General features: G+C 40.4%; 1 protein-coding gene across 1 annotated transcript in view; it reads right to left on the reverse strand.

Annotated features, from left to right (window-relative positions):
- EPB41L4A (erythrocyte membrane protein band 4.1 like 4A) overlaps positions 1 to 25,603 on the reverse strand; it is a 257,332-nt gene that overhangs the window by 127,490 nt on the left and 104,239 nt on the right. The window contains exon 3 of the mRNA XM_059418364.1: positions 23,344 to 23,448. Coding sequence (XP_059274347.1) covers positions 23,344 to 23,448 — 105 coding nt within the window. The remainder of the gene's footprint in view (positions 1 to 23,343; positions 23,449 to 25,603) is intronic.

The following is a 25,603-nucleotide window of genomic DNA, read 5'->3' on the forward strand; positions in this document are numbered from 1 at the left end:
AGGTCACATTAGATATGCGAGGCGTCAATCCAGTGCTTCCCATGCACAAATCTCATTTGATCCAAATAGAAAACGGGGTTACAGAGGTCAGACAATGATAAATACCCCAGAACATAAATAATAAACGTGAGTCACCAGGTTTCATAAGCTTACATCTTAAAATGAAAAACCCACTTACACTCAACCAAGGGAGAGAAAGAACCTTGGAACTAAGCAGCCATACTCTGATGGCCCTTGTCACGGCTCATTATCAACAAGCAATCAAACACAGAACACGTGTGAGTGCCACAAAACACATCAGGCAGCTACCCCACAACCAAAAATAAAAAGGGCACAAAAAATTCACCAAGAACATAATACCCCACTTTTTAAAAAAATTATTTATTTATTTGAGAGAGAGAACATGCTCACCACACAGGAGCAGGGGGAGGGGCAGGAGGGCAGTGGGGAGAGGCAGACTCCCCACTGAGCAAGAAGCTGAAGGGGGGGTGGGGGACGGCCTCAATCCCAGGACCTTAGGATCATGACCTGAGCCGGAGGCAGATGTGGAACTGAATGAGCCACCCAGGCATCCCGACACAATACCCCAGTTTTTTTTTTTTTTTTTTTTTTTTAAAGATTTTATTTATTTATTTGACAGAGAGAAATCACAAGTAGATGGAGAGGCAGGCAGAGAGAGAGAGGGAGGGAAGCAGGCTCCCTGCCGAGCAGAGAGCCCGATGCGGGACTCGATCCCAGGACCCTGAGATCATGACCTGAGCCGAAGGCAGCGGCTTAACCCACTGAGCCACCCAGGCGCCCCACAATACCCCAGTTTTAAGGCCCACATCCAGAATGTATCTAGGCTCTAAACCTGGGTTATCATTCATTCAACACTTATGGAATACCCACCGTACAGGTTCTTTCTATGTCCTGTCAGACCCTGTCCCGGGGCATATGAGGAAACAAAGACCCAGCCCTGAGGCACTCACACCGTGTCAAGAGACACAGACACAGAATTGCAACAGAATATGCTAAGTGAGAGAATAATGTGTATGAGATGACTACGTATGAGATAATAAAATGATGGACTAAAAACATTAGCTTTGCAGGGTGATTGCAGGAAAGAATCACTGAACAGAGAAACTTCAAACAGCAGGCCATGAGTAAAAAACTTTTCCAAAATACAGAAACAGAGAACAGAGCCTTAAATTCTTATGAAGATGACATCTATCAACTCAACAGCTCATAAAGCAATTGCATTTTTAAAATTTAAAAGCATTTTTAAGTGACAACACAGAACATAATACTGCAAGTCCTTTATAGCTGAGTACCACATTGGAATCAGTGCTGCCCAATAGCTAACAGACATTCAGCTAAGAAATCAAGTTCATAGAGGACTTCCAGAAAGAGGAAAGGTCCATTCAGTCTTTTTATCTGCCCTGGATCGGGAGAGAGGGAGCTATGGAGACCAGAGCCCTGCCCACTATGGTGCTGGGCTGCAGAATGGCTTTTCTCAATCGTACTTTCATATGAAGCCATCTTGTCTACCTTGACAGTCACATGGAGAGACAGCCTGGTGTCTCTCATTCTGTCTCAACATTTAAGCAGCTCATTCTCTAGAAAAGTCTTTCAATCTCTTTTCCCCCTAAATTCCCCCTACTGTGCTATTTCAAACTTACATGCTATAATGTCTATAACCACACAAGACAGATTAGATCCTTCTTTGCAAGATGATAACAATTAACCAAAACGGAGCCCTCCCTCTCAACCTGATTTCTACCGACAGCTTCCTAACACAGGAGAATGTGAACAGACTACAACCCAAGACCCAATCACTAAGGAATCAAGACAGTAGCCCTCCTTGGCTCTGGCCCTTTGCCAGGGTACAAGAGGCAAGCAGTTAGGGGTCTCTACCTCTTCAGTCCTGTCAATCTTAATAACAGCCCTTAAGGACCCTGGGAAGAACTGACAGACACAAGTTCCTTCTGACTTCTGACAGTCTTGGCTAAATGCTCTGAGGGTCTTTCAGCCACCCTGGCTGATAATGTCTCAGTTTCATCAATGTCCTAGGTAACAGGCTCAGAATTAGATTTTAAAACTCTAACACTGTCCAGTAAATCAATATCCTAACCTTCAAAAGATATATATTAAATTCACAGTGCAACCTTTCACTTGACAACTGTTCTTTTGGAGTGTCCTAGACTTCTAACAATACAATAAGCCCCACAAATTTTTTAGATAAAGCAAGGACAGCATAAAGTCATAAAAGCATTGCTGTATCTTATTTCACACTGGCTATAATGTTGATTCTCCTTTGGAGAATTTAAGAATGCTACAGTGATATTTAATAATGTTTCCTGGAGATCAAAAAAGGGCTTTAAAAGCACACATAGTTTTTGTCAGTATAAAAAAAGCTATCTCTTGATCTAAGGGAGTAGTATAAAAAAGAGTTGATCATCCAGAGGGGACAAAAGAGCCACAAAGTTCTCAAAAAAATAAAAAAAAATTAAAAAATAAACTACAGTTCATTCCTAGAGAGTTATAGGACTCAACATAATTTGCACATACGTTCCAAGAAACTCAGGACTGGAGTGAGAGTTATTTGTGCTTTTCCCAATGCCTCTGTTGACAGATCCCATGACCTCTAAGTAACATTAACAGGACATGGTTTTAATTTGCTCCTTGGTATGAATCATGGAAGCTTTAGATCCTCAGGTAAAACCACCATAACAGAACTAATGCACAGCAGGAACAAAACCGAAGGCCTGTCACTGGGCAGTCTACACGGGGGTACAGGGAGGGTGGGTTACAACTGGGCTTCATTTTTCAATTAAAGAAGATTCCAATGTGCCACTGCACCACCATCTAGCTTGGCATGAAGTGGCACTGGCCCCAGCCACCAGTCTTCGGTTCTCCTCCATGGACCCTGGCACCAATCTAAGAGTTCTAGAAATAATGATGAAGAAGAAGAAGAAGAAGGTGAAGGAGAAGGAGAAGGAGGAGAAGGAGAAGAAGAAGAAGAAGAAGGTGACGGAGAAGGAGAAGAAGGAGAAGGAGAAGGAGAAGAAGAAGAAGAAGAAGAAACAACAGTAACAGCCAACAGAGAAGAAGAAGAAGAAGAAGAAGCAGCAGCAGCAGCAACAGTAACAGCCAACACTTATGAAATGCTTACCATGTGCCGAGTGCCTCTGAAGACTTTGCATGTATTTACTCCTTTAATCCTCTGAATAACTCTATGAAGTTGGAACTAGTAGAATTGCCATTTTGCAAATAAGGAAACTGAAACACTAACAACTTGCCCAGAAACACAGAACAGAAGATCCAAGGAACTGAACTCCCTTCCATATTAACCTCAGGTTAAGCCACTCTCTGGAGCATTGTCTAGATATAAATGTATGACCTCAATTTCAAGATTCCAACCCTCAACCACCAACTCCTCTTTTCTCACCTCATTTCCTCTACAATTCCCACTCTGCCAGGACACAGAATTCAGTGATTCTAGCAGCTTTTCTCAGTCCCTCGTCCCTACACCCACCCAGCTCCCCACTTCCCTCACGATCCACTGTAGCTGTCACTTTCCATCTTCCTCCTTTCTCTCCTGCAATCTTCTCTCCAGAAGAGCCACCAAAAAAACCCCACAATTCCCTGCCTTCTCCATGCTGGTCAAAAGTGGAGATGCAGAGTGCACCACCCTTGATGGGCTGGCTTTAAACTCATCATCAATAACCCAAAGGGACACTGAGAATCCTACCACATTTTTTTTCTTTCACTCGCCTAGGTAACTCCTTCCCACTTTCTCCTCCATTCCCATCACTTTCAGTTGATGACCGTGCTTATTTCACGGAGACCTGAAGCAACAGAAGATGATGTGCATGTCTTACAACCTCTACTAAACCTGCCTACCTCTGTGAAGTGTCCTGTCTCCTATGACTGTGGATGAGGGGGTCCCTGCTCCAATGAATCCCATCTCTACTCATCAATTGAGGAACACGTTTCTGGCAACTTTCTGCTGTCTAGCCAGAATGAAAGTCTCCCTTTCTATAGAATCATTCCTAGCACAATACATGCCTATACTTCTCCTGTAATTAAAAACAAACAACCAAAAAACAACACCTTTTTAAACCCCTATACTTGCCCATTTCACTTCTGCACTTTAAAATAAATCTCTGGGGGGGAAACAGTTATTCCACAGTATATTTGCCCTTTCCCCTCTTGAACCTACTTTAGAACACACTCTACCACCTACTGCTAAGTCTAGTGATGGATGCAGGGTCTTTACCCACTTTCTTCAAATGCATTGGTCATGTGGTTTCTAGGACACCTGTTCCTCTGGCTTCTCTTCTGACCCCTACCTGTCACACACACCTTCACAATGTCCTTTGCTGGTTGTTCATTATCTCTGTAAGCAGGAGAAAGGCTAGATCGCTCCAGGCTCAGATCTTATATCAAGCTCATGCATGGCTTTAAATTCCATCTAAGTACTGACAAGTCCCCATGTATGGCCAGACTACAACTGTCCCCTGAATCCAGCTGCCCACCTGAAATCTCCACTTAAATGTCCACTAGAATCTCAAACTTTGCATGCCCAGAAGGGAAATGAAGACTCTACTCCCTCCTAGAAAAACCTGTTCTCCTGCAGTCTCCCACATCTCCATGCATGATGCAACATTCTTCCATTGGCTCCAGTCAAAACCTCTTGAGCATCTATCTCTTTGGTCCATCTGCAAATCCTGTAGGCTTCTATGTTGAAAATATAAACAGAATCAGGTAAATTCTCATCACTCCCAGATCCAAGCGGTCACTGAAGTCTACCTGGAGTTTGTAAACAATTCCTTTAATGGTATCCCTCCATCTGCCTGTGCATTGAAAGGAATTCTTTTAAAACATGGATCAGATGACTTCATGCTTCTGTTCAACATCCTCCATTGGTTTCTCTTCTCACCCAAAGTAAAACCCCAAGTCCTTATGCTGCTTACTAAGGCCCTGCAGGATCTGGCCTCATTCCTTCCCCTCTCCCCTTGTGTTTCTGGATGAGGCAGCAGGGAGGACCTTAAGGAGAGTGTGAATGAAAGCTTCGGGGCCTCAAGGAGGTTGCAGGTAGGGCCTGCAGGAACAAAGAGAAAGCTGCTGGAAGCAGGAAGAAAGCGGACGTTTATTCACTAAGGCAGAGAGTTTAGCAATGCTGTTGCCTGTGGCAACATGGAAAATAAAAGATGTCCCTAATGAGGGGAGGATCCAGATAAGGAGATGTACAGGCTGACCACTCAAAGTGCTGACTAGCTTCTTTTCCTGACTCCAATAAAATCCAAGAGCAGAGCAACAAGATGAAAAGGAACTGTTAAATAGAAGAAAGCCAGGACTTAACTGGGGTTAAATATAAAATTCTCTCCTCTGTCTTCCTTAGATGTATCAGGAGGCAAACAGTGCTATAATTAAGAAATGGCTTCTGGGTGAAGACTGAGTCTAGAGTGCTGTCAGGAAACCACGGATGTAACTGTAAAGTTTTATTAAGTCCTCAGAAAGATCAAATACGATTCTTTCAAACTAGCAAAAGTTCCTCTTAGAATCATAAGGGCACCTGTCCCCAAAAGCCTCACAAAGAATTTAAAGTACAGAAGAACTTATTTCATAGTCTGCGGTTGTTGCCTTTGTCTAAGGGAGCTGATTATAAATTGATTCATAAGAAATCCACAATGTTTTTTAAAAGAATTAAATCAGCTTGGGTTAAAAGGGACAGAAACACTACATGCTGGGAAGAGGCCTCTAGACCCCTGATCTTCTTTGGGCAAAAGCAGGGTAAGGACACTACATAGCTGCTAACACCTGCTACTTTTTATGGAAGGGGAAGGAAAACTCAAGAGAACAGAACCAAAAGCCCAGCCAAGCCAATCATCACAGTGAACACTCCTAGGCAGTGAGGCCAAGATCTAATTAAAGAAATGGCTCCTGCCTGGCTGGATCTCAGAACTGTTATGGACCAGTGACTGCCATGTGCCTGTTACCCTCATTTTAAATGAAGTGTCTCCATCAGTTATCCTCCCTGATATGTTGACTAGTAGTGGGGGAGAGGAGTGGGTATATCTTTCTTACTCTTTTAATTCACAAATCTTCATATCAAGAGGAACCATACTCAAGGAGTTGAACAGAAAGAACAGTACCAAGGAGTCTAATTTGAGGAGAACATGGACCTCAAGTAGGACCTCCAGGGTCACAATAAATAAGATCTGGGGAGACCTTGAAAGGACAGGTGCCTTTTACATGGAGGAAGAATAGAAGTCACTTTTAGCCAGAGAACAGAGTCCTATTTTAAAACCTCTCTACAAATTGGCTGACACTCTTCCCATCAAAGGGTATAATCTCCTCTCTCTTCCTTTCCAATTTCCTAAAATGAAAATAAACAAGGTATCAGGGGGGACACAACCCATGAGTAAAGTGCTAAATCCTGCGAGTGGACTCTAAGACATCAACTTTGGTCAGCTCGGGAGATATTCATTCTTCTTTAGTCATTTTCATCTACATTTCAGATAACTGAAGTTGCCACCCATGCACTCCTAACGTCTGGGTGAGTGAGGCATCACTATTCAGGCCATGGGATCATTTCATCGTGAAACAAAATCTTAAATCTGACATATTCTCGAAGTGTAGTAATTAAAGGATACAGGTGGTTAAGCTAAGGTTTGTTTAAACTCTGTTCTAGTAACTGTACACAAACACAGCCTTAACTAACCATGTTCTTTGGCACAGAGGACCCAAGCCAGCCCCAGGGGTGACAAAGTAAGTAGGATGTGGAGCCCATGCTCAGCGCCACTACATGGCCATGCTCAACTCCAATGTTCAAATTACAGTGAGCACGGCTGCACATGGCAGCCTTGCCCAGTCCTTCTGCATTTATAGTCTATTTCTCACCAGTGACCTCAAAAACCCTAAAGTCTTGTGACTTTAAAACCCAGGGACTCCTAAATGTGACACTAGCTTCTAAGGAACTCTAACTGTTCCCTGACATCTCTAAATGGGTGTCCACGGGGCATCTTAAGCTTCATCCACCCCCCCACCCAAATAAAACTCCTGGCTCCCTTCCCCCCAGCCAAAACAAAACAAACAAAACTCCCAGCTTCTTAATCTCAGATCCTATCATCCCAGCGTGAAACTCTCAACAGAGAGCCATCTTTGTAGCCTACCCCAGGCTATGGATGGGCCCTACCATTCTCACTTCATCACCCTCTTTCTTGATACCATCTAGCATCAGTGGCCTTCTTTCAGTTCTGGAACACCTCCTATTTTTGGTCCCTGCCTCAGGGCCGCTGGCTGGCTCCTTCTGCCTGCCTTCTTGCCATTCAAGATGCTTTTTCTGACTACCCAATGGAAGTCGCTTCCTCATTCTGGCACATCACCTTCTCCCAAGTATCCATCACTACCTGACATTTGTTTGTTGCTATTGCTGTTTTTTTTTTTAAAGATTTTATTTATCTATTTACTTCAGACAGAGAGAGAGCATGTGAGAGAGAAATAACGAGTGAGCAGGGGTAGGGGGGAGGGGGCAGGGCAAACAGAGAGAAGCAGATTCCCTGTTGAGCAGGGAGCTGGATGTGGGCTGGATCCCAGGACCCCAGGATCATGACACGAGTGCCAAGGGCACATGCTTAACCTCCACCCAGGTGCCCCCCTACCTGATATTTGAACATATATGCAGGGTCTGGAATATCAGCTCCCTGAGACAGAGACTATTGTCTCTTGCTGATCACTGTACGCTAGTTCCTCAGACACAGTGGTCACCCTGTAAATATTTGCTGCATGACTGAAATGGAGATGAGAAAAAGAAAATATTCTTCTTTCCTCACAGTCCTGAGTCAGGGATGCTGATGAGAATAAGGATATAACATTAAAGAATTTTAAACAAGAAATTCCCTCAATACAAATCCTCTATAAAATACCCTATAAACCCCCAAATGGATGCATGTCTTTTTGTTTGTTTATTTGTTTTGGAGACAGAGCGTGCATGTGAGAAGGGGGAGTGGCAAAGGGAGATGGAGAGAAAGAATCTTTGAAGCAGGCTCCATACCCAGAGTGGAGCCCAACACAGGGCTCGATCTCATGACCATGAGATCATGAGCTGAGCCAAAATCAAGAGTCAGACGCTTAACCAACTGAGCCACCCAGGCACCCCCCCGATATGTATCTTATAAGGCTTCTATGTATCATTAGCTTTTAAAGGGCCTATTTTTATTAACTCAAAAAGTAGCAACTTGCACAGCAAAATTCACAGTCTAAGAGGGAAAGTGGGTATGTCTAGCCTTCTGCCTGTCCCAAAATCACCTGCCTGACTTTGCACAAGTACAGGGCACATCTTTCACTGGACTCAGTCACACAAAAGACAAATAACCTAGTTACTTTAGCTTTGAGAGCATGCAATAGATTTGAAACTTCATCAAATTTAAGACAAAATAATGGAAGAATAATACACAAAATACCTTTTATCAAGTAGGCTAACATACTAATCAAGTCTTTTTATATTCATGGAGAAAACCCTCTTAAGATTCAGAATAAAGTCAAGTCAAGGTCAGCTTATCACAGGTTTGTATCACAACTCTAAATTAAAAAAAAAAAAAACTAGCTTCCAATGATGATCAAGAAAATGTCTAGAATCATTAACTCTAAAACCACTGCTTTCTCATTAGCCAATCAATCAACTGTCTGGAATTCCATCCTGCATAGTTTATTTTGATTTAACCAGGGAGAAGAACAGTCTAACTTAATAAAAGATTTTAGTAAAGAAATCAGCAATATTCCCATCACACACTTGCACAACTAAGAAGATGTGGGTCACAGGAAGCCTGTTTCATTGATGAAACTACTTAGTATATCCAAATAGCCACATACTTTATTTTGCATACAAGCATTTATATGTACATATACATATATACATATGTGTGTGTGTGTGTCTGTGTGTATTTTTAACACTGTGGTTCCTATGATTTCTGACAGTTTTGTTTTAACGTACTTTGTACCTTTATCATTTTCAACTGTTCCTCCTTTTATTCTATTTTTTGGTAAAAAAAAAAGGGGGGGGGGATCACTAGGTGCTATTAACGAAGAAAGAATTTTCTATACAAGACAGAATTCAATTCTTCACATCCCTAAACCTGGTAAACAACAAATTTATGAAAGCTATGGGATGAAATAATTTAGTATACGTGACACATGGAAGGCACATTCGTGTCTACTGTAATCAACCATTTAAGAAAAGGGGGGGAAAAAAAGGAAGAGAATTAAGTTCAGGATGCACCGGGAAGCTGACTCTAGACAAAGCTAGATCCTTCAAAAGCATTTCTGAATCCATGTCAACATCAACACAGGCAACAAAGAAACTGAAGAACAATGGAAGCGTGTTCTGCTTCTCCCCAGGTGCTACACACTGAGGAAAGCAGGCCTATACCAAGCAGCTGGCGGGTCAACAGCCTCACTCTCCCCAATTCCCAGGGTTCTTTCAAGCATGTCAGCTTCTGAATTCTCAGGATGCATCACATGACTGTACTCAGAAGAGATCAGATCCACTCTCAACAGAAAATAATCCCAGAAAAACATCTTTTCCTTTCTAAATAAAAACTGTTCATCGACTGAAAAAAAAATAGAAAAAGCCACTGTTTTGTTAGAAATATTGTTTATTAGGGGCAGAGTTTTTAAAACTGTGGGGTCCACAACCATACAGCTCCCAGTGACATGACCTGAACTCAGATTCTCCCCCGACCACACGAGCTATTACTACAGAATATTCTGAACAGCACCCGGCAGCTGCCAGCGCGCTCGAATCAGCTATTCGTGGCTCTTTATGATCCCACGCATGTCCCACCTAACTGCCTAACATCTCAGTTAAGCTTTTATTTTTTTAATATGGATGAAATCTGGATAAAATGAACAACAAAAGTCTTTCACAAAAGCAGCAAGGCAATAAATTCAAAGAAAAGCAGACCAAGGAGACAGGAGACAGACACAGAAAGGCAAGATGGGGAGGTACTGTCATGGCCTCACCTCCATGTGCCTGGGCCACAGTCTAGGTGAGAGATATTTTGTTCACTAATACCACAGATCACTCAACTTCCAGCAGCAGAAGGTGATAACAGAATGAGGCATAGGATATCACCTCTCTCAAGTAGAATCCCATCAAGTGGGATTTGTTTTTTCAAAAGATGTATTCATTTGAGAGAAAGAGGGAGAAGGACGGAATCCTCAAGCAGACTCCTCACTGAGTGTGGAGCCCAACTAGGGGCTTGATCCGAGGACCCTGAGATCATGACCTGAACAAAAATCAAGAGTCCGATGCTTAACAGACTGAGCCCCCCAGGTGCCCCATGTGGGGGATATTACTGAAGCGGCATATATAATGCGATATTTGTAATGTGAGACAGGAATAAGACTAGGTGGTTTCTTCAAAGTAAGAGGAAAGCTTTGGGAAGGAAGGGACACCCGAGACAAGTCCACTGAGATGGTAAGGAAGAGCAGGATTTCGCCAAATAAAACAAAAAGGGGAAGAGCATAAGCAGAGTGTTCAGACAGGGCAAGGAGCTCACTCCGCTCTCTGGCGAATGTGTGTTGGGAGGGAGTGGTCGGTAGTTCTCTTGCACTTGTACAGATACTGGGGCTGTGGTTTGGGGCAGGATTGGGGTGGGGGGTAGAGAGAACAGCCACACTACAGAAGAAGAAGCTCAAAAGCAACCAAGGGCCACATAACCTTGTAACCCATTTTAAGAAATACCAGAATTTTCAGAGCACCTGGGGGGAGCAGTTGGTTAAGCGGCTGACTCTTGGTTTTGACTCAGGTGGTGATGTGAGAGCTGGGAGATAAACCCTGCGACCAGTCCCTCTCCCTCTGTCCCTCCCCGCTCAGCCTGTGCTCACTCGTGCTCTCTCTCTAAAATAAACATGCTATGGTGAGTGCTATGCAATGTGTAAGCCTGATAATTCACAGACCTGTACCTCTGGGGCAAATAAAACATTATATGTTAATAAAAATAAGTAAATAAGTAAATAAGTCTTAAAAAAAAAAAAAAGAATAGAAAAGAAATTCCAGAATTTTCCCTCAGGAATCCATTAGAAAATTGCAAGACACAGAGGAGAGACATCATTAAAATTGATATTCTGAAAGAAGACTGCATCTACAGTGGGGCAAACACTGCAGGCAGCGTGAGCCAAAACAGGAAGACAGGTTGGAAAGCTTTTACAGAAATGCAAGCTCATGTGCTGAATTCTAGAGATTCTAGAACTAGAATTCAGAGATGTAGGTGGATTCTGGAGAGGTCGAGGGGTGGACCATAAATCCTGTTCACTACTGTCGTCCTGGCATAGGTGTCACTGGTGGCCCTTTCCACTCTCCCAAGCATCCTGGCTTGGGTGGTCAGCTACACAGTCACTCTGTTAAGCAGCAAAATGGAAAGGGCCTGGGGACTGAGCCCCCTAGGTGCCCCATGTAGGGGATATTACTGAAGCGGCATATATAATGAGATATTTGTAATGTGAGACAGGAATAAGACTAGGTGGTTTCTGCAAAGTAAGAGGAAAGCTTTGGGAAGGAAGGGACACCAGAGACAAGTCCACTGAGATGGTAAAGAAGAGCAGGATTTCGCCAAATAAAACAAAAAGGGGAAGAGCATAAGCTCTTCTTCTTTTTTTTTTTTAATTATAAATGTTGAATTTAATTTCAGTAATAATAAAAACCAAAAAAAAGCAACTCACTTGTCACCATGCACAGTAACTTTAACATAAAGTTATTTTGTCATTTTGTTTATTTTGTCAACATTTTCTTCATTGTATATAGCTCAAAAAAAAAAAAAGACATCAGAAATCTGTGAGATATATTTATAAACAAACAAAGCAAGAACATATACTCTCACATTTCTGGTGAGTTAGTTCTTCATTAAAGGGGCTCAAGTTATTAGTAATAAAACATAAATTGTAAGAAATCCTTTTACAGAGGTAAGAAAAAACAATTTTGGCTGGAAATGATGATGGTCTCATTTCTTCTCCTAGACATGCAAATAATATGTCTAAATACTTACTAGAGCCAAATCTATCTCAAAAGTTTGAGACACTAATTTTTGTCCATTTTTTGTCCAATTTTTGTCCACTAATTTAGTCATGAGGGGAGGCAGCGATGACAAGGTGTGGATCCAGGCACCTCAGGGAATCACATATGAGGATTTCCCAAAGGGACACAGGTAACAGGTAGTTATAAGGCGCTGAATTCCCAGACCCTCAGCTTCCATATACACTCCTTCCTGGGACTGATCTACCTAAGAACAGGCCTAAGACTGAGCTGCCATTCTAGTTCTCCCTTCCACTGCATTCCCTTTGCACAGTCACCCCTTCCCAATTTAATGCAGAAACACACCCAGCTCTCACCTATTTCAATCTCTCCATGGTGCATTGCCTCAGGGCATGAAAAATTCCAGGAGAAGAAACATGGCAACATTTTTAAATACCAGCATTAGCAAAGCTGACTTTAATAAAGATACTATAAATTATGTGTTTTCCTACACTATATGTATTTCTTGTAAGGACTAAGCGAGGTGACAGAATCATTGGTATTTTGGTTGAGTTGCCTGATTGTCAGATATGGAGTAGGAACAGCAGAGAAAATGATGATTTTTGTTTAATTATCTAGCAACTTCCACCTTGCAACTATTATACAGGACTCATGAAGATCCCCATAAGAATAAAACAAAGACTTGGAAAGCCTGCCTCATCTAAGTGACAAAACACTGTCTCTCATCTGTCCACCCATCTCAAATAAAATTCAAGAGCAAAACGCTTTTCTAGAACATGTTAACATTTTTATTTAAATTGACAAAAGACAGAAGGCAACTGGTTTGGCTGGGTGGTTTGGCAATGACTAGCTTTACCAAAGAATTCTATGTTGGATGTTTTCCATAAACTGAATGAACTAAATCTGCAGCTCCAAGATTCTGATGAAAATATAAAGTACATAATTAGATAAAGGCACTTTATCAAAAATCTTGCATTGGCAAATGTGCATTAAAATTAGCAATTTTTAATTTTCCTAATCCTTTCCAACTAAATTGGATGAAATCTGGCACCTCCAAGTAAAAGAGAAAAAAAAAAAACATAGCTAACACTCTTTTGACAAATCATGGTAAAGCATTTTTTAATACACTTCCCAGAAATTATAAAATTGAATTACTATAACGATCAACAAATTGTAAGTCAAGTGAATTCGTTGCCTTCAACTAAACTGAAAGATAACCCAAAGAGTGGTCTGAGAAATCACAGCTCACAGGAACATCATGAGATTTTTGGCATGTAAGTCAGGAGTTCAAGGAAATAAAGAAATTGAATAAAATCTCTTTCTTTTCTATCTTCCTTTTGTAGCAGATAAGATTATTCAAGAGTGCATATTTTTCAAAAAATAAAGTAAAATTGTTGAGTCCCAGCTCACTCCAGGAATATATTATAATCAACCAGGGGTACATGGACTAATCAAGAAGAAAAAACCCCATCCATTTCATTAAGAGAAGCATCTCCAATAAATGTTCACTTTTTATTTTTAGTCATTATTAGAATGCATATTTTGCTTTTAATTATATAATGATAACCATGGTAATAAAAACTACTATTATGGCTCAGTAACAATTATAGCCTGAAGGTCTCATGAAGTACACTTTTAAAATTTCAATGTGTATGTAAGATACTGTTATGGACAAATATATTTTATTAATAGAAATATAGGAAGAAAATTCTAGGGAGAAAGTGAAAAAGAATTCCAGTTTAAGGAGATAAAAGGAATAAAGAAAAATTTCTGACTTTGATGAAGAGCTTGTTCACAAGGTTGGTGAGTACAAAATTGCTATGCTGTATAGATTCACTGGATACACTTAACAGTAATGTGACATCTGGGCTGAATCCTTTATTTGTTGGTATAAGACTCGAGTGCTCTTCCTGCCTCAGTCATAAAAAACCATACAGAAAAAGGGGTCAGAAACTGAAAGTGCTATAGAATGCTGAGTGCTCTACATGGAGAGCAGATGTTCTGTGGAGAGTCCCACAGTCCTGTGATGGACTTGATGGGTTAAACCAAAGAAATTTAAAAAGTAATGTAATGCATTTTTACAATGTCGGTATTTATAAACTCCAAATTTGCATCCATTTAAACTTACGATCCAATTTTTATTCTTGACCTGAAATTCTCGACACAAGCACATAGTTTAAAAAAAAAAAAAAAAAAAACCTCTGTAAAAATCACTACTTTCAAGACAATTCTTTCAATAAGAACAGGTCCGCAGGGTGAGATGGTAACTTCAGGTTTGAATGTGTTGCATTTCTGGGTACCACCTGAGGGACATCCAAGTACTGAGTAAGAGCTGACATTACTGTTACACTTACCACCAGTTTGCAGCACAGTTTCACGTGTTTTCTATAGACTCCTTTAATCCTTACTACCACCCTTCAAACTTGGTACTATTAATGTCACCACTTTATAAATGGGGATACTGAGGCAGAGAGAAGTTAGGAGACTCACCCCATGCCACACAGCTCTCTCAAGGAGTATGTATGAATCCAGTCAGGCTGGATGAAAAGCCTGTATTCTTTACACCATACAATGCCTCTTGAGATGTCTGGGTTGGAAATACCCATTTGAGGATCATTTGGGCCTTAGAAATTTAAACCATGGAGCAGATGAGATTAAGTATAAAGAGTGACTTATATTTAACAGCAGGAAAACGAGAGCCTCTGGGCTAGGGGTCTCTATGAAGATGCTTCGGGCATTCCATGCCAGGCCCCTAGATTCCTGAAAAGCCTCCAGCCATAGTTTCTCAAGGTTTGTTTTTTTCCCAGGTACCACTGATGAGTTGTCAGCCCTCACAGACTGCTGTACTGTTTATGATACTCTTTCTAAAAGATGTCTACTGAAGAGAATCTTTCTGCTTCCTGATTTTTGCCCTCTATTTCCCTACCAGATGCTTGAAGACATTTCAGATAGTACAAGGTTTTTTTCCTACAATGTTACTGACATAATTGGCATATAACATTATATTAGTCTAAGGTATTCAATATAATGATTTGATACACATATTGTGAAATGATCACAGTAAGTCAACAACCATCACCCTATCTTTCTTATGATAAGAACTTTTAAGAGCCACTGTCCTAGCAACTTTCAAATATACAATATTATTAAATATAGTCACCATGCTGTACATTAATCCCCAGAACTCATAAACTCATAACTTAAGTTTTCACCTTTTGACCACCTTAACCCATTCCATTCCCCCACACCCCTGGAACCCACTAGTCTGTTCTCTGTATCTATGAGCTTGGTTTTTGTTTCTATTTTCTATTTTTATGTTATTTTTTTAAAGATTTTATTTATTTGTTTGTTTGTTTGTTTGTTTGAGAGAAAGAGAGAGGTCAAGGGAAGAGAGAAGAAAAGAGAAAATCATCAAGCAGACTCCCTGCTGAGTATGGAGCCTCATGTGAGTAGCACTCTGAGATCATGATCTGAGCGAAAATCAAGTATCAGAGGCTTAACTGAATGAGCCCCTCTGTGTTTGAGATTCCACATGTAAGGAAGGCCATACAGTGTTTGCCTTCTTCTACCTTATTTCACTTGGCATAATGTACTCAAGGGCCATCCATGTTGTCACAAACAGTAATTCCTTATTTTTACAGCTATATAATATTGTATATATTATACAATATATACAATATATTGTATATTGTATACAATATAGCTATATTGTCCTATTGTATACAATATAGCTATATTATATATGTAATCAATATATACTATACATCTATACATAGGTATATATAAATATATGCACTCACATTTTAAGCATTCATCCATTGATAGACACTTTAATTGTTTCTATGTCTTGACAATAAAAGTTTTAATCTGTAATAGTCCAGCATGACCAACTTCCTGTCTTTCTTTGTAACAATCACATCTTATCAGTCATTATGGATATTTGTCAGAACATAAGGTTACAGAAGGTAAACTTCACACTGCAAAATACAGTAAATCAAGATGCAAAGAACACCATTTATATGCAGAGCCTGCCTGCTGGCGCTCAGTGAATGGAGATCATTTTTGCTCAGTAATACTCTGAGTATCTGGGGACAGAGAGAAGGATACAAATATATACACAGTTTATTTTATATTCTTAGTGAAATTATTTCAGAGACAAATAGTGCCAGAATTAGTCATATAAATAAACAGGTGAGCCAGTAACCAGTTAGAGCATTAGAAAATCATTGACAAAATCCTATCACCACCATTTTTAGGAAGAGGCAAAGGAAAAGATCAAGACTGAACAGCAATAATGAGAAGAAAACTTTAAAAGTGGAAAACAGGAGAATGTGGTGTCTTAAGAGCAAAATGAGGTTTTGTTTTTTGTTTTTTGTTTTTTTAGCAAAATGAGATTTCAAAGAGTGAGTCATTAAGGGTCAATTCAACCCTAAGGTCAAGAAAGATAAGGGCTCAACCATCACTTGTATTTAACAATTAGAGACCCAGAGGATAGTTTCAGTGCCTTGATAAGTATCAGGGCTGAACTGTGAGAAGTTTAGGAATGAACAGGAGTTTTGAGAAGTAGAGACAATGAACTTAAACGTGCTTCCCGAAAGTTAGGTGTGACAGAGTCAATACGGCCACAGACAGATGAGTGCCTAGGAGTGGGGGAAGGGTGGTTTTAAATAGTAGAGATGTGAGCCTGCCCAAACCCTTTAGGAAAGGAGGGGGGAAAAGGAGAGGTCTAGAGACACAAAAAAAAAGGTGGTAAGATCCAGGTCTGAGACCCTGGGGCTATTCCATTGTACAGGAAGGAAGGATGGGAAAGCAGTGACCAAGGGTGTGTCTGGAGGATCAAGAAGGTGGGAAGCGACCATCTGATCATTTGTGTTGTCTCAGTGAAGCAAAAGAAGAGTTCCCTGAGGGAGGGTTAGAGGATATTCACAAACTGGCTCCATCTCTGTGCTACACTTCTCCTCCTTTGACCTTTTAAGTCCTAGGGCAAAAGATTCAACATCTTCTTCCATTGTCTGAGAAAAGCTCTATATACTGAACTTCTGCCTTTGAAAGAGTAATTTGTAAAGGAGCCCCAAGTTCTCCCATTAAAGTAAGACATGATAACTGTTCATTTTAACATGAGAATATTAGGATATCCCATTTCTCCTCATTACTGCTTTCAATATCAATTAGACTCATCTTCAAAATTTTCCAGAGGTCTTAAAGAGTCTGAAACTTATTTGATTTTGTCTCTTCTACCCTCCAGACTGTTTCCTCCTTTCCCTTCTCCACCTTAAAAAAGTATCACCAGCAGTATTTTCCTCCCTCCTAGCTTCAACGTGAAAGGCTTTCTATATATCTCACAACTTATAATCTACAAAGAGCGTTCCCATTTTCCCTAATTCGGTCCTGAAACAATCTTGAGAAGTGGCAGGACAGAAGCATTATTCTTCTCAACATTCAGAAAAATTAAGTAACTTGAACATTCAGCCTCAGACTCGTCTTGTGACTCTAAAGGCACTTCTCTGGCTCCGCTGCGGTATATTTCAGTGACAGCAACTTCAGAACACCCAAAAGGTGGCTCAAGTTTCTGCCAACCTCAGAGTAATTTCACATTCATCCAATTACTTAAAGAAGTCTAAACTGTAATTTCAATTCACCTGCCTATCATGAACAGATCTCATCATCCCTCTCTCGTAATAAGGAACCTAACTCATCCTTTAAAAAAAGGCAACTAATATTGCTCGCTAACATCTGGGGACACACATGCAGCCCTAATCATGGAAAAATCCTGATTATCTACAGGAAAATGTATATTATTATTACCCAGGGGAAATAACCCTCTTTCAGGTTTCTGCCTAATTGGTAAATCAAAACAAGAAAGCCCTTATATTTCCACTAAGCAAGCAAAAATAAAATGCTTCCCACTGTAACCATGTGTATTAGTTTCTTTTTGCAGCTGTAACAAATTACCATAATCTGGGCCTAAAACAACAGAAATTTTATCATCTTACAATTCTGAAGGTCAGAAGTCCAAGATGGTCTCACGGGGTACAACAAACTGAATGTTTGTGCTCTTCCCCACCAAATTCGTATGTTGAAACTCTAATCCTAATCCAAATACCTAGTATTGGAATTTGAAGGTATGGCCTTTGAGAGGTAATTACATCACAAGGGTTGAGTCTTCGTGAATGGGATTAATGCCCTTACAAGAAGAGATCATAGAGCTAACTCCCTCCCTTTCTGCCATGTGACATTACAAGGAGAATTGGATTGTCCACACCCTGGAAAAGGGCTCTCACCCAGTCATGCAGGCACTCTAATCTCAGGTCTCCAGCCTCCCAGGTATGATAAATCAATCTTTCTTGTTCATGTCACCCAGTCTATGGTGATTTGTTAGAGGAGCCCAAACTAAGACACTGAGCTGTATTTCTTTTTTTTTTTTTTTTAAAGATTTTATTTATTTATTTGACAGAGAGAAATCACAAGTAGATGGAGAGGCAGGCAGAGAGAGAGAGGGAAGCAGGCTCCCTGCTGAGCAGAGAGCCCGATGCGGGACTCGATCCCAGGACCCCGAGATCATGACCTGAGCCGAAGGCAGCGGCTTAACCCACTGAGCCACCCAGGCGCCCCAATGAGCTGTATTTCTTCTAGAAGCTCCAGGGCAGAATCTACTTCCTTTTCTCTTCTGGCTTCTAGAAGAAATACAGCTCATTGGGGCGCCTGGGTGGCTCAGTGGGTTAAGCCGCTGCCTTCGGCTCAGGTCATGATCTCGGGGTCCTGGGATCGAGTCCCGCATCGGGCTCTCTGCTCAGCAGGGAGCCTGCTTCCCTCTCTCTCTGCCTGCCTCTTCTGTCATGTATGTATAAGGAGACTTCTAATTATATTGACTCTGCTTCAATAATTTAGGATGATCCCTCTATACAAGATCCTTAACTTAATCACTCCTGCCAAGTCCCTTCTGCCATGTAAGGTGATGTTCACAGGTCCTGGGGATTAGGATGCTAAGCCAAGAGAAGGCTGGGAACCCATTCAAGGCAAAGACACACCAAAGTGAGCTGATGAGCCAGACACCACATGCAGAGAATGAGAAGGTGAGCTAGCCATGAAACTGATGACAGGCACTCCTAGAACATACTAGAGAGAGCTAACTTCTTTGGAAGTTCTGCTGTTCTAGATCAATGGTGAGTACTTAAGAGAATTTTAAATATTTATAACTAGGAAGTGGTAGGGTCCTTCAATAAATCTGGATTTTTCTGACTCTCATGTGTGTTCTTGTAATCCCTCTCAACTACCTTAAACCGAGGCTGGGAATTTTCTGTTCAATTGAACCAAGGCCCTGGGCAGGGAGAGGGAAGAGCTACATCCCCTGCACAGACCAGCCTGGATCAAGAAAGAAGCTGGATGATACGGCCAAAGCAGAGCAGAAAGTAGGTTGTATGCCCAGGCTAAGTGCTCTTCCCTATGTCTTTAGGAAAAGGAACCCCAAGTATGTGAATCCCACTGTGTATCTTTAAGGGACTGTTTTCTACAAGTAAGCCTAAATTAACACAGGCAGCATTGGGTTAATTCAATCTCAGTAAGCATGTCTTCAGGAAAGAATGTTTTTACTTCCTAGAGGTCCTTTTACAAACCTTACCTGAAAAGTGAAGCAATTAAGGTGCCCAGAGCGTTCCAAATCGAATCAGCTGCACTCTTTGGAGAGCGGTTTGCTTTACCAAGGTTTAGTTCTGCCTAGCTGTTACTCTGTACACATAAGTAACACCTAAATCAATGCATTTGTTGCATGAATTTCCCAGGGCTTGGTTTTAAGAAATATAGTTTGATAGAACGTCTATGTTTAATATTCCAGGCAGCAAATTCCCTTTCCCCAGAATTCCTGAGACTATGTGAAAAACAGAGAAAGCTCTAGCACAGGGCCTGCCCATATTAGGCCTTCTTTGTGTTGCTACTGAAAGACCACAAAGGTATACATACACAGAGGCCTAAATAAACTCTCTTGCCCCAGGTAAATCTGAGAAGTCTGTTTGTTGGAAAATACTATTTAACTCCTCTCAACAAACTGTAAGTATGTAAACTGCACAGAAAGAGAATTCCTCAGTATCCTCAGTCTGCACAACCGTTCCATCTTACATGCATTCAAGTCAGGATATTATAGTAGTTGACAGTCTTGGAGATGTGAAGACTTGGATTTGAATTCTGATCTAATACTTGATGGCTACAGGATCATGGGAAGTGGCTTAACCTTTTCAGTGTCGTTTCTTCATCTCTGATGGTAGGATAATAATATTGAGCTTGCACAGCCGTTTTGAACATGTAATGACAACACATGGAAAATGTTCCGCAGTTTGCGGTGCACTAATGACGAGGATGGTGAGGGATGGTGGTGATGATGACATGTCTAGATCCAGCCTCTGGGTTACCCTGCTCCTCCAGGACAGACAAGTTCCCTGCTATGTGAGGTCCATGCGTCCCAAGGGACATGCTCTCCCAGTCCACCCCACCCAGTTTAGGCCTGGCCCCAAGGCATGATCATCTGTCAAGGGGAGGGAAGGAGGGAGTCTAGGGCTCCTCACTGTGGTATGTGAGTCACCTCTTCTTAATCTTCATCTTTTTTCCCTTTTACCCCCAGCTCCTTCTCCCACTTTCTTTATTTGCCTCAAGAGTTGACCTAAGACGTCCCTCTTAGGGCCTCAAAGTCTTTTCCATGTGGATCTTACTTATTTTAAAGATTGTTACAAAGCATTCCCTCTTAAAAGAAAAAGATAAGGGGCGCCTAGGTGGCTCAGTGGGTTAAGCCGCTGCCTTCGGCTCGGGTCGTGATCTCGGGGTCCTGGGATCGAGTCCCGCATCGGGCTCTCTGCTCGGCGGGGGGCCTGCTTCCCTTCCTCTCTCTGTGATCTCTTCCCTTCCTCTCTCCTACTGTGATCTCTCTCTGTCAAATAAATAAATAAAATCTTAAAAAAAAAAAAAAAAAAAAAAAGATAATTTGGGGGGGGGAAGTAAATATTTTGATGGAGAAAAAGCAAAGCAATACACAAAATCCAATCTAATGGACTGTAATTCGGGTAAATTCCTAGAAATCATTAAAGACAAAATTTTTTCCATTTTTTGTGTCCTGTGCCATTCTAACATAGAGTTATTCTTTAAATGTTTGCCTTAAATAAGTAAGGCCTATGTAGCTCTGCTCCTACTAACACAGATAGAAGACAAAGAAATAGGAATTCGGGTTTATCAACAATTTCCCTAGAAATAAAGTTGAGCCTTGGGTGGGTGCCTGGAATGAAGAACCTGCCAGAGCTACTGCCCCAAGAGAAATCCTTTGTTCTGCCTCAATACCCAAGAGAAGCAAATCAGTAATGGAATCACATTTTCTACCTAGATACACTATCAGCTCTCTAGTGTACTTTGATGAAACAATTATCTAAAGAAGGGACAAATTTTCATAACCTCCTTATAGTTTCCTACAATTAAAAATACATGTAAGACAATCAGACCATACACTTGAGTTTATTAATCACCTCTATTTTATCTTCATTCACTAGAAATAACTAAATTCAGGGAGCAAAAAGATGTTTTTTTCATGTGATTTACACACCTGGTGTTCTTACAGTATCAAAAAAAACCAAACATGACTTAAGAGCTTTCTCCTTCTAACTGTAATGTGGTTATTTCCAAAACCTTCATTGCAAACACACCACAAATGCAGACCCTTAAGAATAAGGTTAAAAGAAAAAAAATTTTTTTTGGTTTTAATATAAGCCCTAGAAAACTCTGAATCAATACCAACTGCTAATTCTTTTTGTAATGATACAGGCCATTGTTTGAAATTCTCTGGCAGGGCGCCTGGTGGCTCAGTTGAGATTGTCTGACTTTTCATATATTTTCTTCCTTTGCAAAATTTCAAAAAAAAAAAAAAAAAAAGAGAGAGAGAGAGAGAAAGAGAGATAAGGTCTATATAATTTTAGCAAGACAGTCAATCTTTCCAGGCGAAGTCTGACATACTAGATAAGACCAGGAAACAGTAATTTTCTCTACTAAGAGAAATGTTCTTTCAAAAATATTAATGTAATGCAAGATAGCTTCTAGAGCCTTCAATTTAATCTTTCAATGTAGATTTACAGTTCTGCAGTATTCACTTATGGCCCATACAGGAAAGAATTCAGGGAACCCCGGAAGATGTCCATTTCCCTTTCTTTGAAGTGTGTCTTATTGACCGTTTGCCTTTAGAAAGCTACTCCTTTCTAGGGAAAGCTAACCAACACACCCAATTTTTTATTCCTGCTTTGTGAAATCCTCCTGTAAAACAAAACGGATTATGAAACTAGCTCAGGAAAAATCACAAGTCATCACCATCAATAGGATTCCAGTTGTCTGTCTCTTCTCATCCTAGCACATTCCTGTGACCGGGACAGAAAAAGCCCACTCAGACAATCATGTGCCTCACTGAATAGATCCCAGATGATGCACTGGAGGCCGGGAGAACTGATGAAGGAAGAAGCGGAAATCTTTCTTCCAAAAGGAGTTGAGTAACATGAAAAATAAAAGTCAAACTGGTCTTTTAAGGTAAGCATATAAGCACTCTGCACAATAAGACTGTGTCTGAGGTTAAGAGCTTCTTAGACTAAAATAAAAGGCACTAATGAATATCCTTTCGTCCCCCAACCACCTCTGCTCACCACCCAAGAAATAGCTTTTCGACCTTATAACCATATAGGATCAACCCTAAGCAATGTAGTGAGTTTCTTCTCTAAGAAACTTTCCATCCATCAACCAGCTAGGAAGATGTTAGACCTTCATGAAGACTGACCCCAGACACCAAAAGTTTGGTTGCCTTTATCACTTACTCCATCAAGCTCATGAGTGAAAACTCCTACTTATTTCTTTTGTAATTACTCTCTCAACTTCTAAAGCTTAGATAAGCACCTTTTCACACTGTATTTTTTCTCTTTAACCATTTATTTTCTTAAAAGGCAGTAAGTAGTATCTGTCCCTTCAGAAGACTAGCCACTCGCCTCCTAACACATTACCTGGCTTACTTAGTTCTCCTAACAGTATACCTGAAAAGTACTCTCTATGATATGGCTGTAAAAATGCAAACCAGCAAAGTCTTCTGCAAAGAGAAGTACACACATATAAGTTGTGAATCCTGCCACTCTATATAGATTTTTGGCAGAAAAGGGAAAAAAAAAAGCTAAACATTTTAGCAAGGAAAAACATGTTTGAGGCTTTCAAAGTCATTTTCGGTTACAAAGAAACTACCTACTTAAAACCACATCAGCAAAGGCCAGAGAGAGAGTGTATTTTATAACCAGAAAAATTGAATGTGAAGTCATTGTACTCACTGTCTGATGGCTTCTGTCACAGTAACGCAGCCCGAAATAATCTATCTCCACGAGGTTTATGTGACGGAATACGTGGTCAAGGACAACAGAACCTTTTGTTGACTTCTGCAAAAATAATTCACAGTTTTATTTTTTTTAACATGGTGTCTCATCTTTCTCAGTGGGACATAGTCACAGCTTCTCATCTTCTCTTAGCTTCGCCCACAATGGAAGTGATTTTATTAGCCCATGGTTCCCTCTTTGAGTTTTACCTCAATTACAAAGAAAAGCAGGGTTGTAAGTAAAATGTATTAAAGAAATTCCTTTGAAAAAAACATTTTTAAATTGTAGTGGGTTTTTAATTAATATAAGCTTCTTTTCTTAGGGGATTGTAAATTATCTTCCAGACAAAATTCTTATCTTAATAAAGATAATCTTTTATATGAAGAGCAACTAATGAATTCATCAAAAACCACTCATGTTGCTTAAAATCCCACAGTTCTTTCACTTGAAAAAGCAATTTTCACCTACAGCGTTACTATCACAACACAGAAGATACACAGAATTAAAATAACAATAGCCAAAGCTTTTATTTTCAATCCTCAACTAATAAACCTACAGATTAAAGCTGCCCAAGTTAATGTTCTGAAAAGCCCTTGTGAAGAAATTTTACTTTATCTCTTTCATATAAGCAGAGATGTAAAGAGAACATTTCCCCTGCTTTCTAAGATCTAATATATCAGATCTAATATATTAATTACCAATTATCACATAGCTGAAGATAAACATTTAATCAGAAAACACTACTTCACATATCATATTAATCTTGAAAACAATCCATTTCAGAGGCCCACTGATACAGACTTTTCCTTTCTCTTGCCCCACCCAGGCAGGTACAGCAGGGGAGCAGAAGTTCCCAAGAAGTCACACACTGCGTTAATGAAGTAGGGCTTTCTTCAGCTGTGGTTTTCCTCAGAGAATTACCATCACTCATTTACTTGTATTGGAGAGTACTCAGTATTGCACTGCTTTTAGGAAATGAGTTGTGACATAAGGGAGATGTTTTGATTAAATGCATTGTAAAAAGGGGCACCTAGGTGGCTCAGTGGGTTAAAACCTCTGCCTTCGTCTCAGGTCATGATCTCAGGGTCCTGGGATCAAGCCCCGCATCGGGCTCTCTGCTCAGTGGGGAGCCTGCTTCCCCCTCTCCCTCTGCCTGCCTCTTTGCCTACTTGTGATCTCTGTCAAATAAATAAATAAAATCTATAAATGCATTGTAAAATGGATGACAGGTGATAAAGGCACACACTGAGAGAAGACTGTTCTTGTTACAAATCCCAAAGGTATTTTTGTTTCCTTCTACTAAATTACCTTGGTTAAACTTAATTGGTGTCCTTTTCAAAATCCATTGGATAATACATAAACAAAAATGCCTTCCGTGATGGACCTTTGGCTTGGGACATGTTCTATACTAACAATGCCATGTCCAGTCAATTATTTGTTTGTGCTCATGTACTTACACGTTTAACTAGGGTAAAAATCTGGAAAGAAAATTACTCTTTCAAGGATACACATACTTAAAACTACAACGAGCACTGCCAAAAGACCATTACAATTTATTCAATGAAAGTACATTTCCCCATACCTTTGCCAACAAATTCTCTCGAGCAAAATTTTCCCCATCTGACTGAACAAAAAAGAGTTGAGAGGGTAACTTTCAATTTGCATTTTCCTGACACTTATAAAAGTAGGTGCTCTATCATCTACCTACTAACCAACTGCATTTCTTGGCATTTGGGTTAGGTGTTCTCTGCCTTGAAGATTCACTCTCTCCTTCTTCCTTTGCTCCACCACCCAAAAAAATTCCATTATGTATATATACCACCTCTTCTTTATGCATTCATCTACTGATTGGACACTTGCGCTGATTCCATAGTTTGGCTATTGTAAGTAATGCTGCAATAAACACAGGGGTGCATATATCCCTCTGAATTAGTATTTTTTGATTCATTGGGTAAATACCCAGTAGTATGATTGCTGGATTGTAAGGTAGCTCTATTTTTAACTTTTGGGGGAAACTTCATATTGTTTTCCACAGTGGCTACACAAGTTTACACTCCCACCAACAATGCAAGAGTGTTCCCCCTCCTTCACATCCTTGCCAACACCTGTTGCTTCTTGTGTTTTTGATTTTAGCCATTCTGACAGGTATGAGGTGATATCTGATAGTAGTTATGATTTATATTTCCCTGATATGTCTGTTGGCCATGTGTATGTCTTC

Source organism: Mustela nigripes, chromosome 12 (assembly GCF_022355385.1).
Source record: "Mustela nigripes isolate SB6536 chromosome 12, MUSNIG.SB6536, whole genome shotgun sequence".
In the NCBI taxonomy this organism is placed as follows: Eukaryota; Metazoa; Chordata; class Mammalia; order Carnivora; family Mustelidae; genus Mustela; species Mustela nigripes.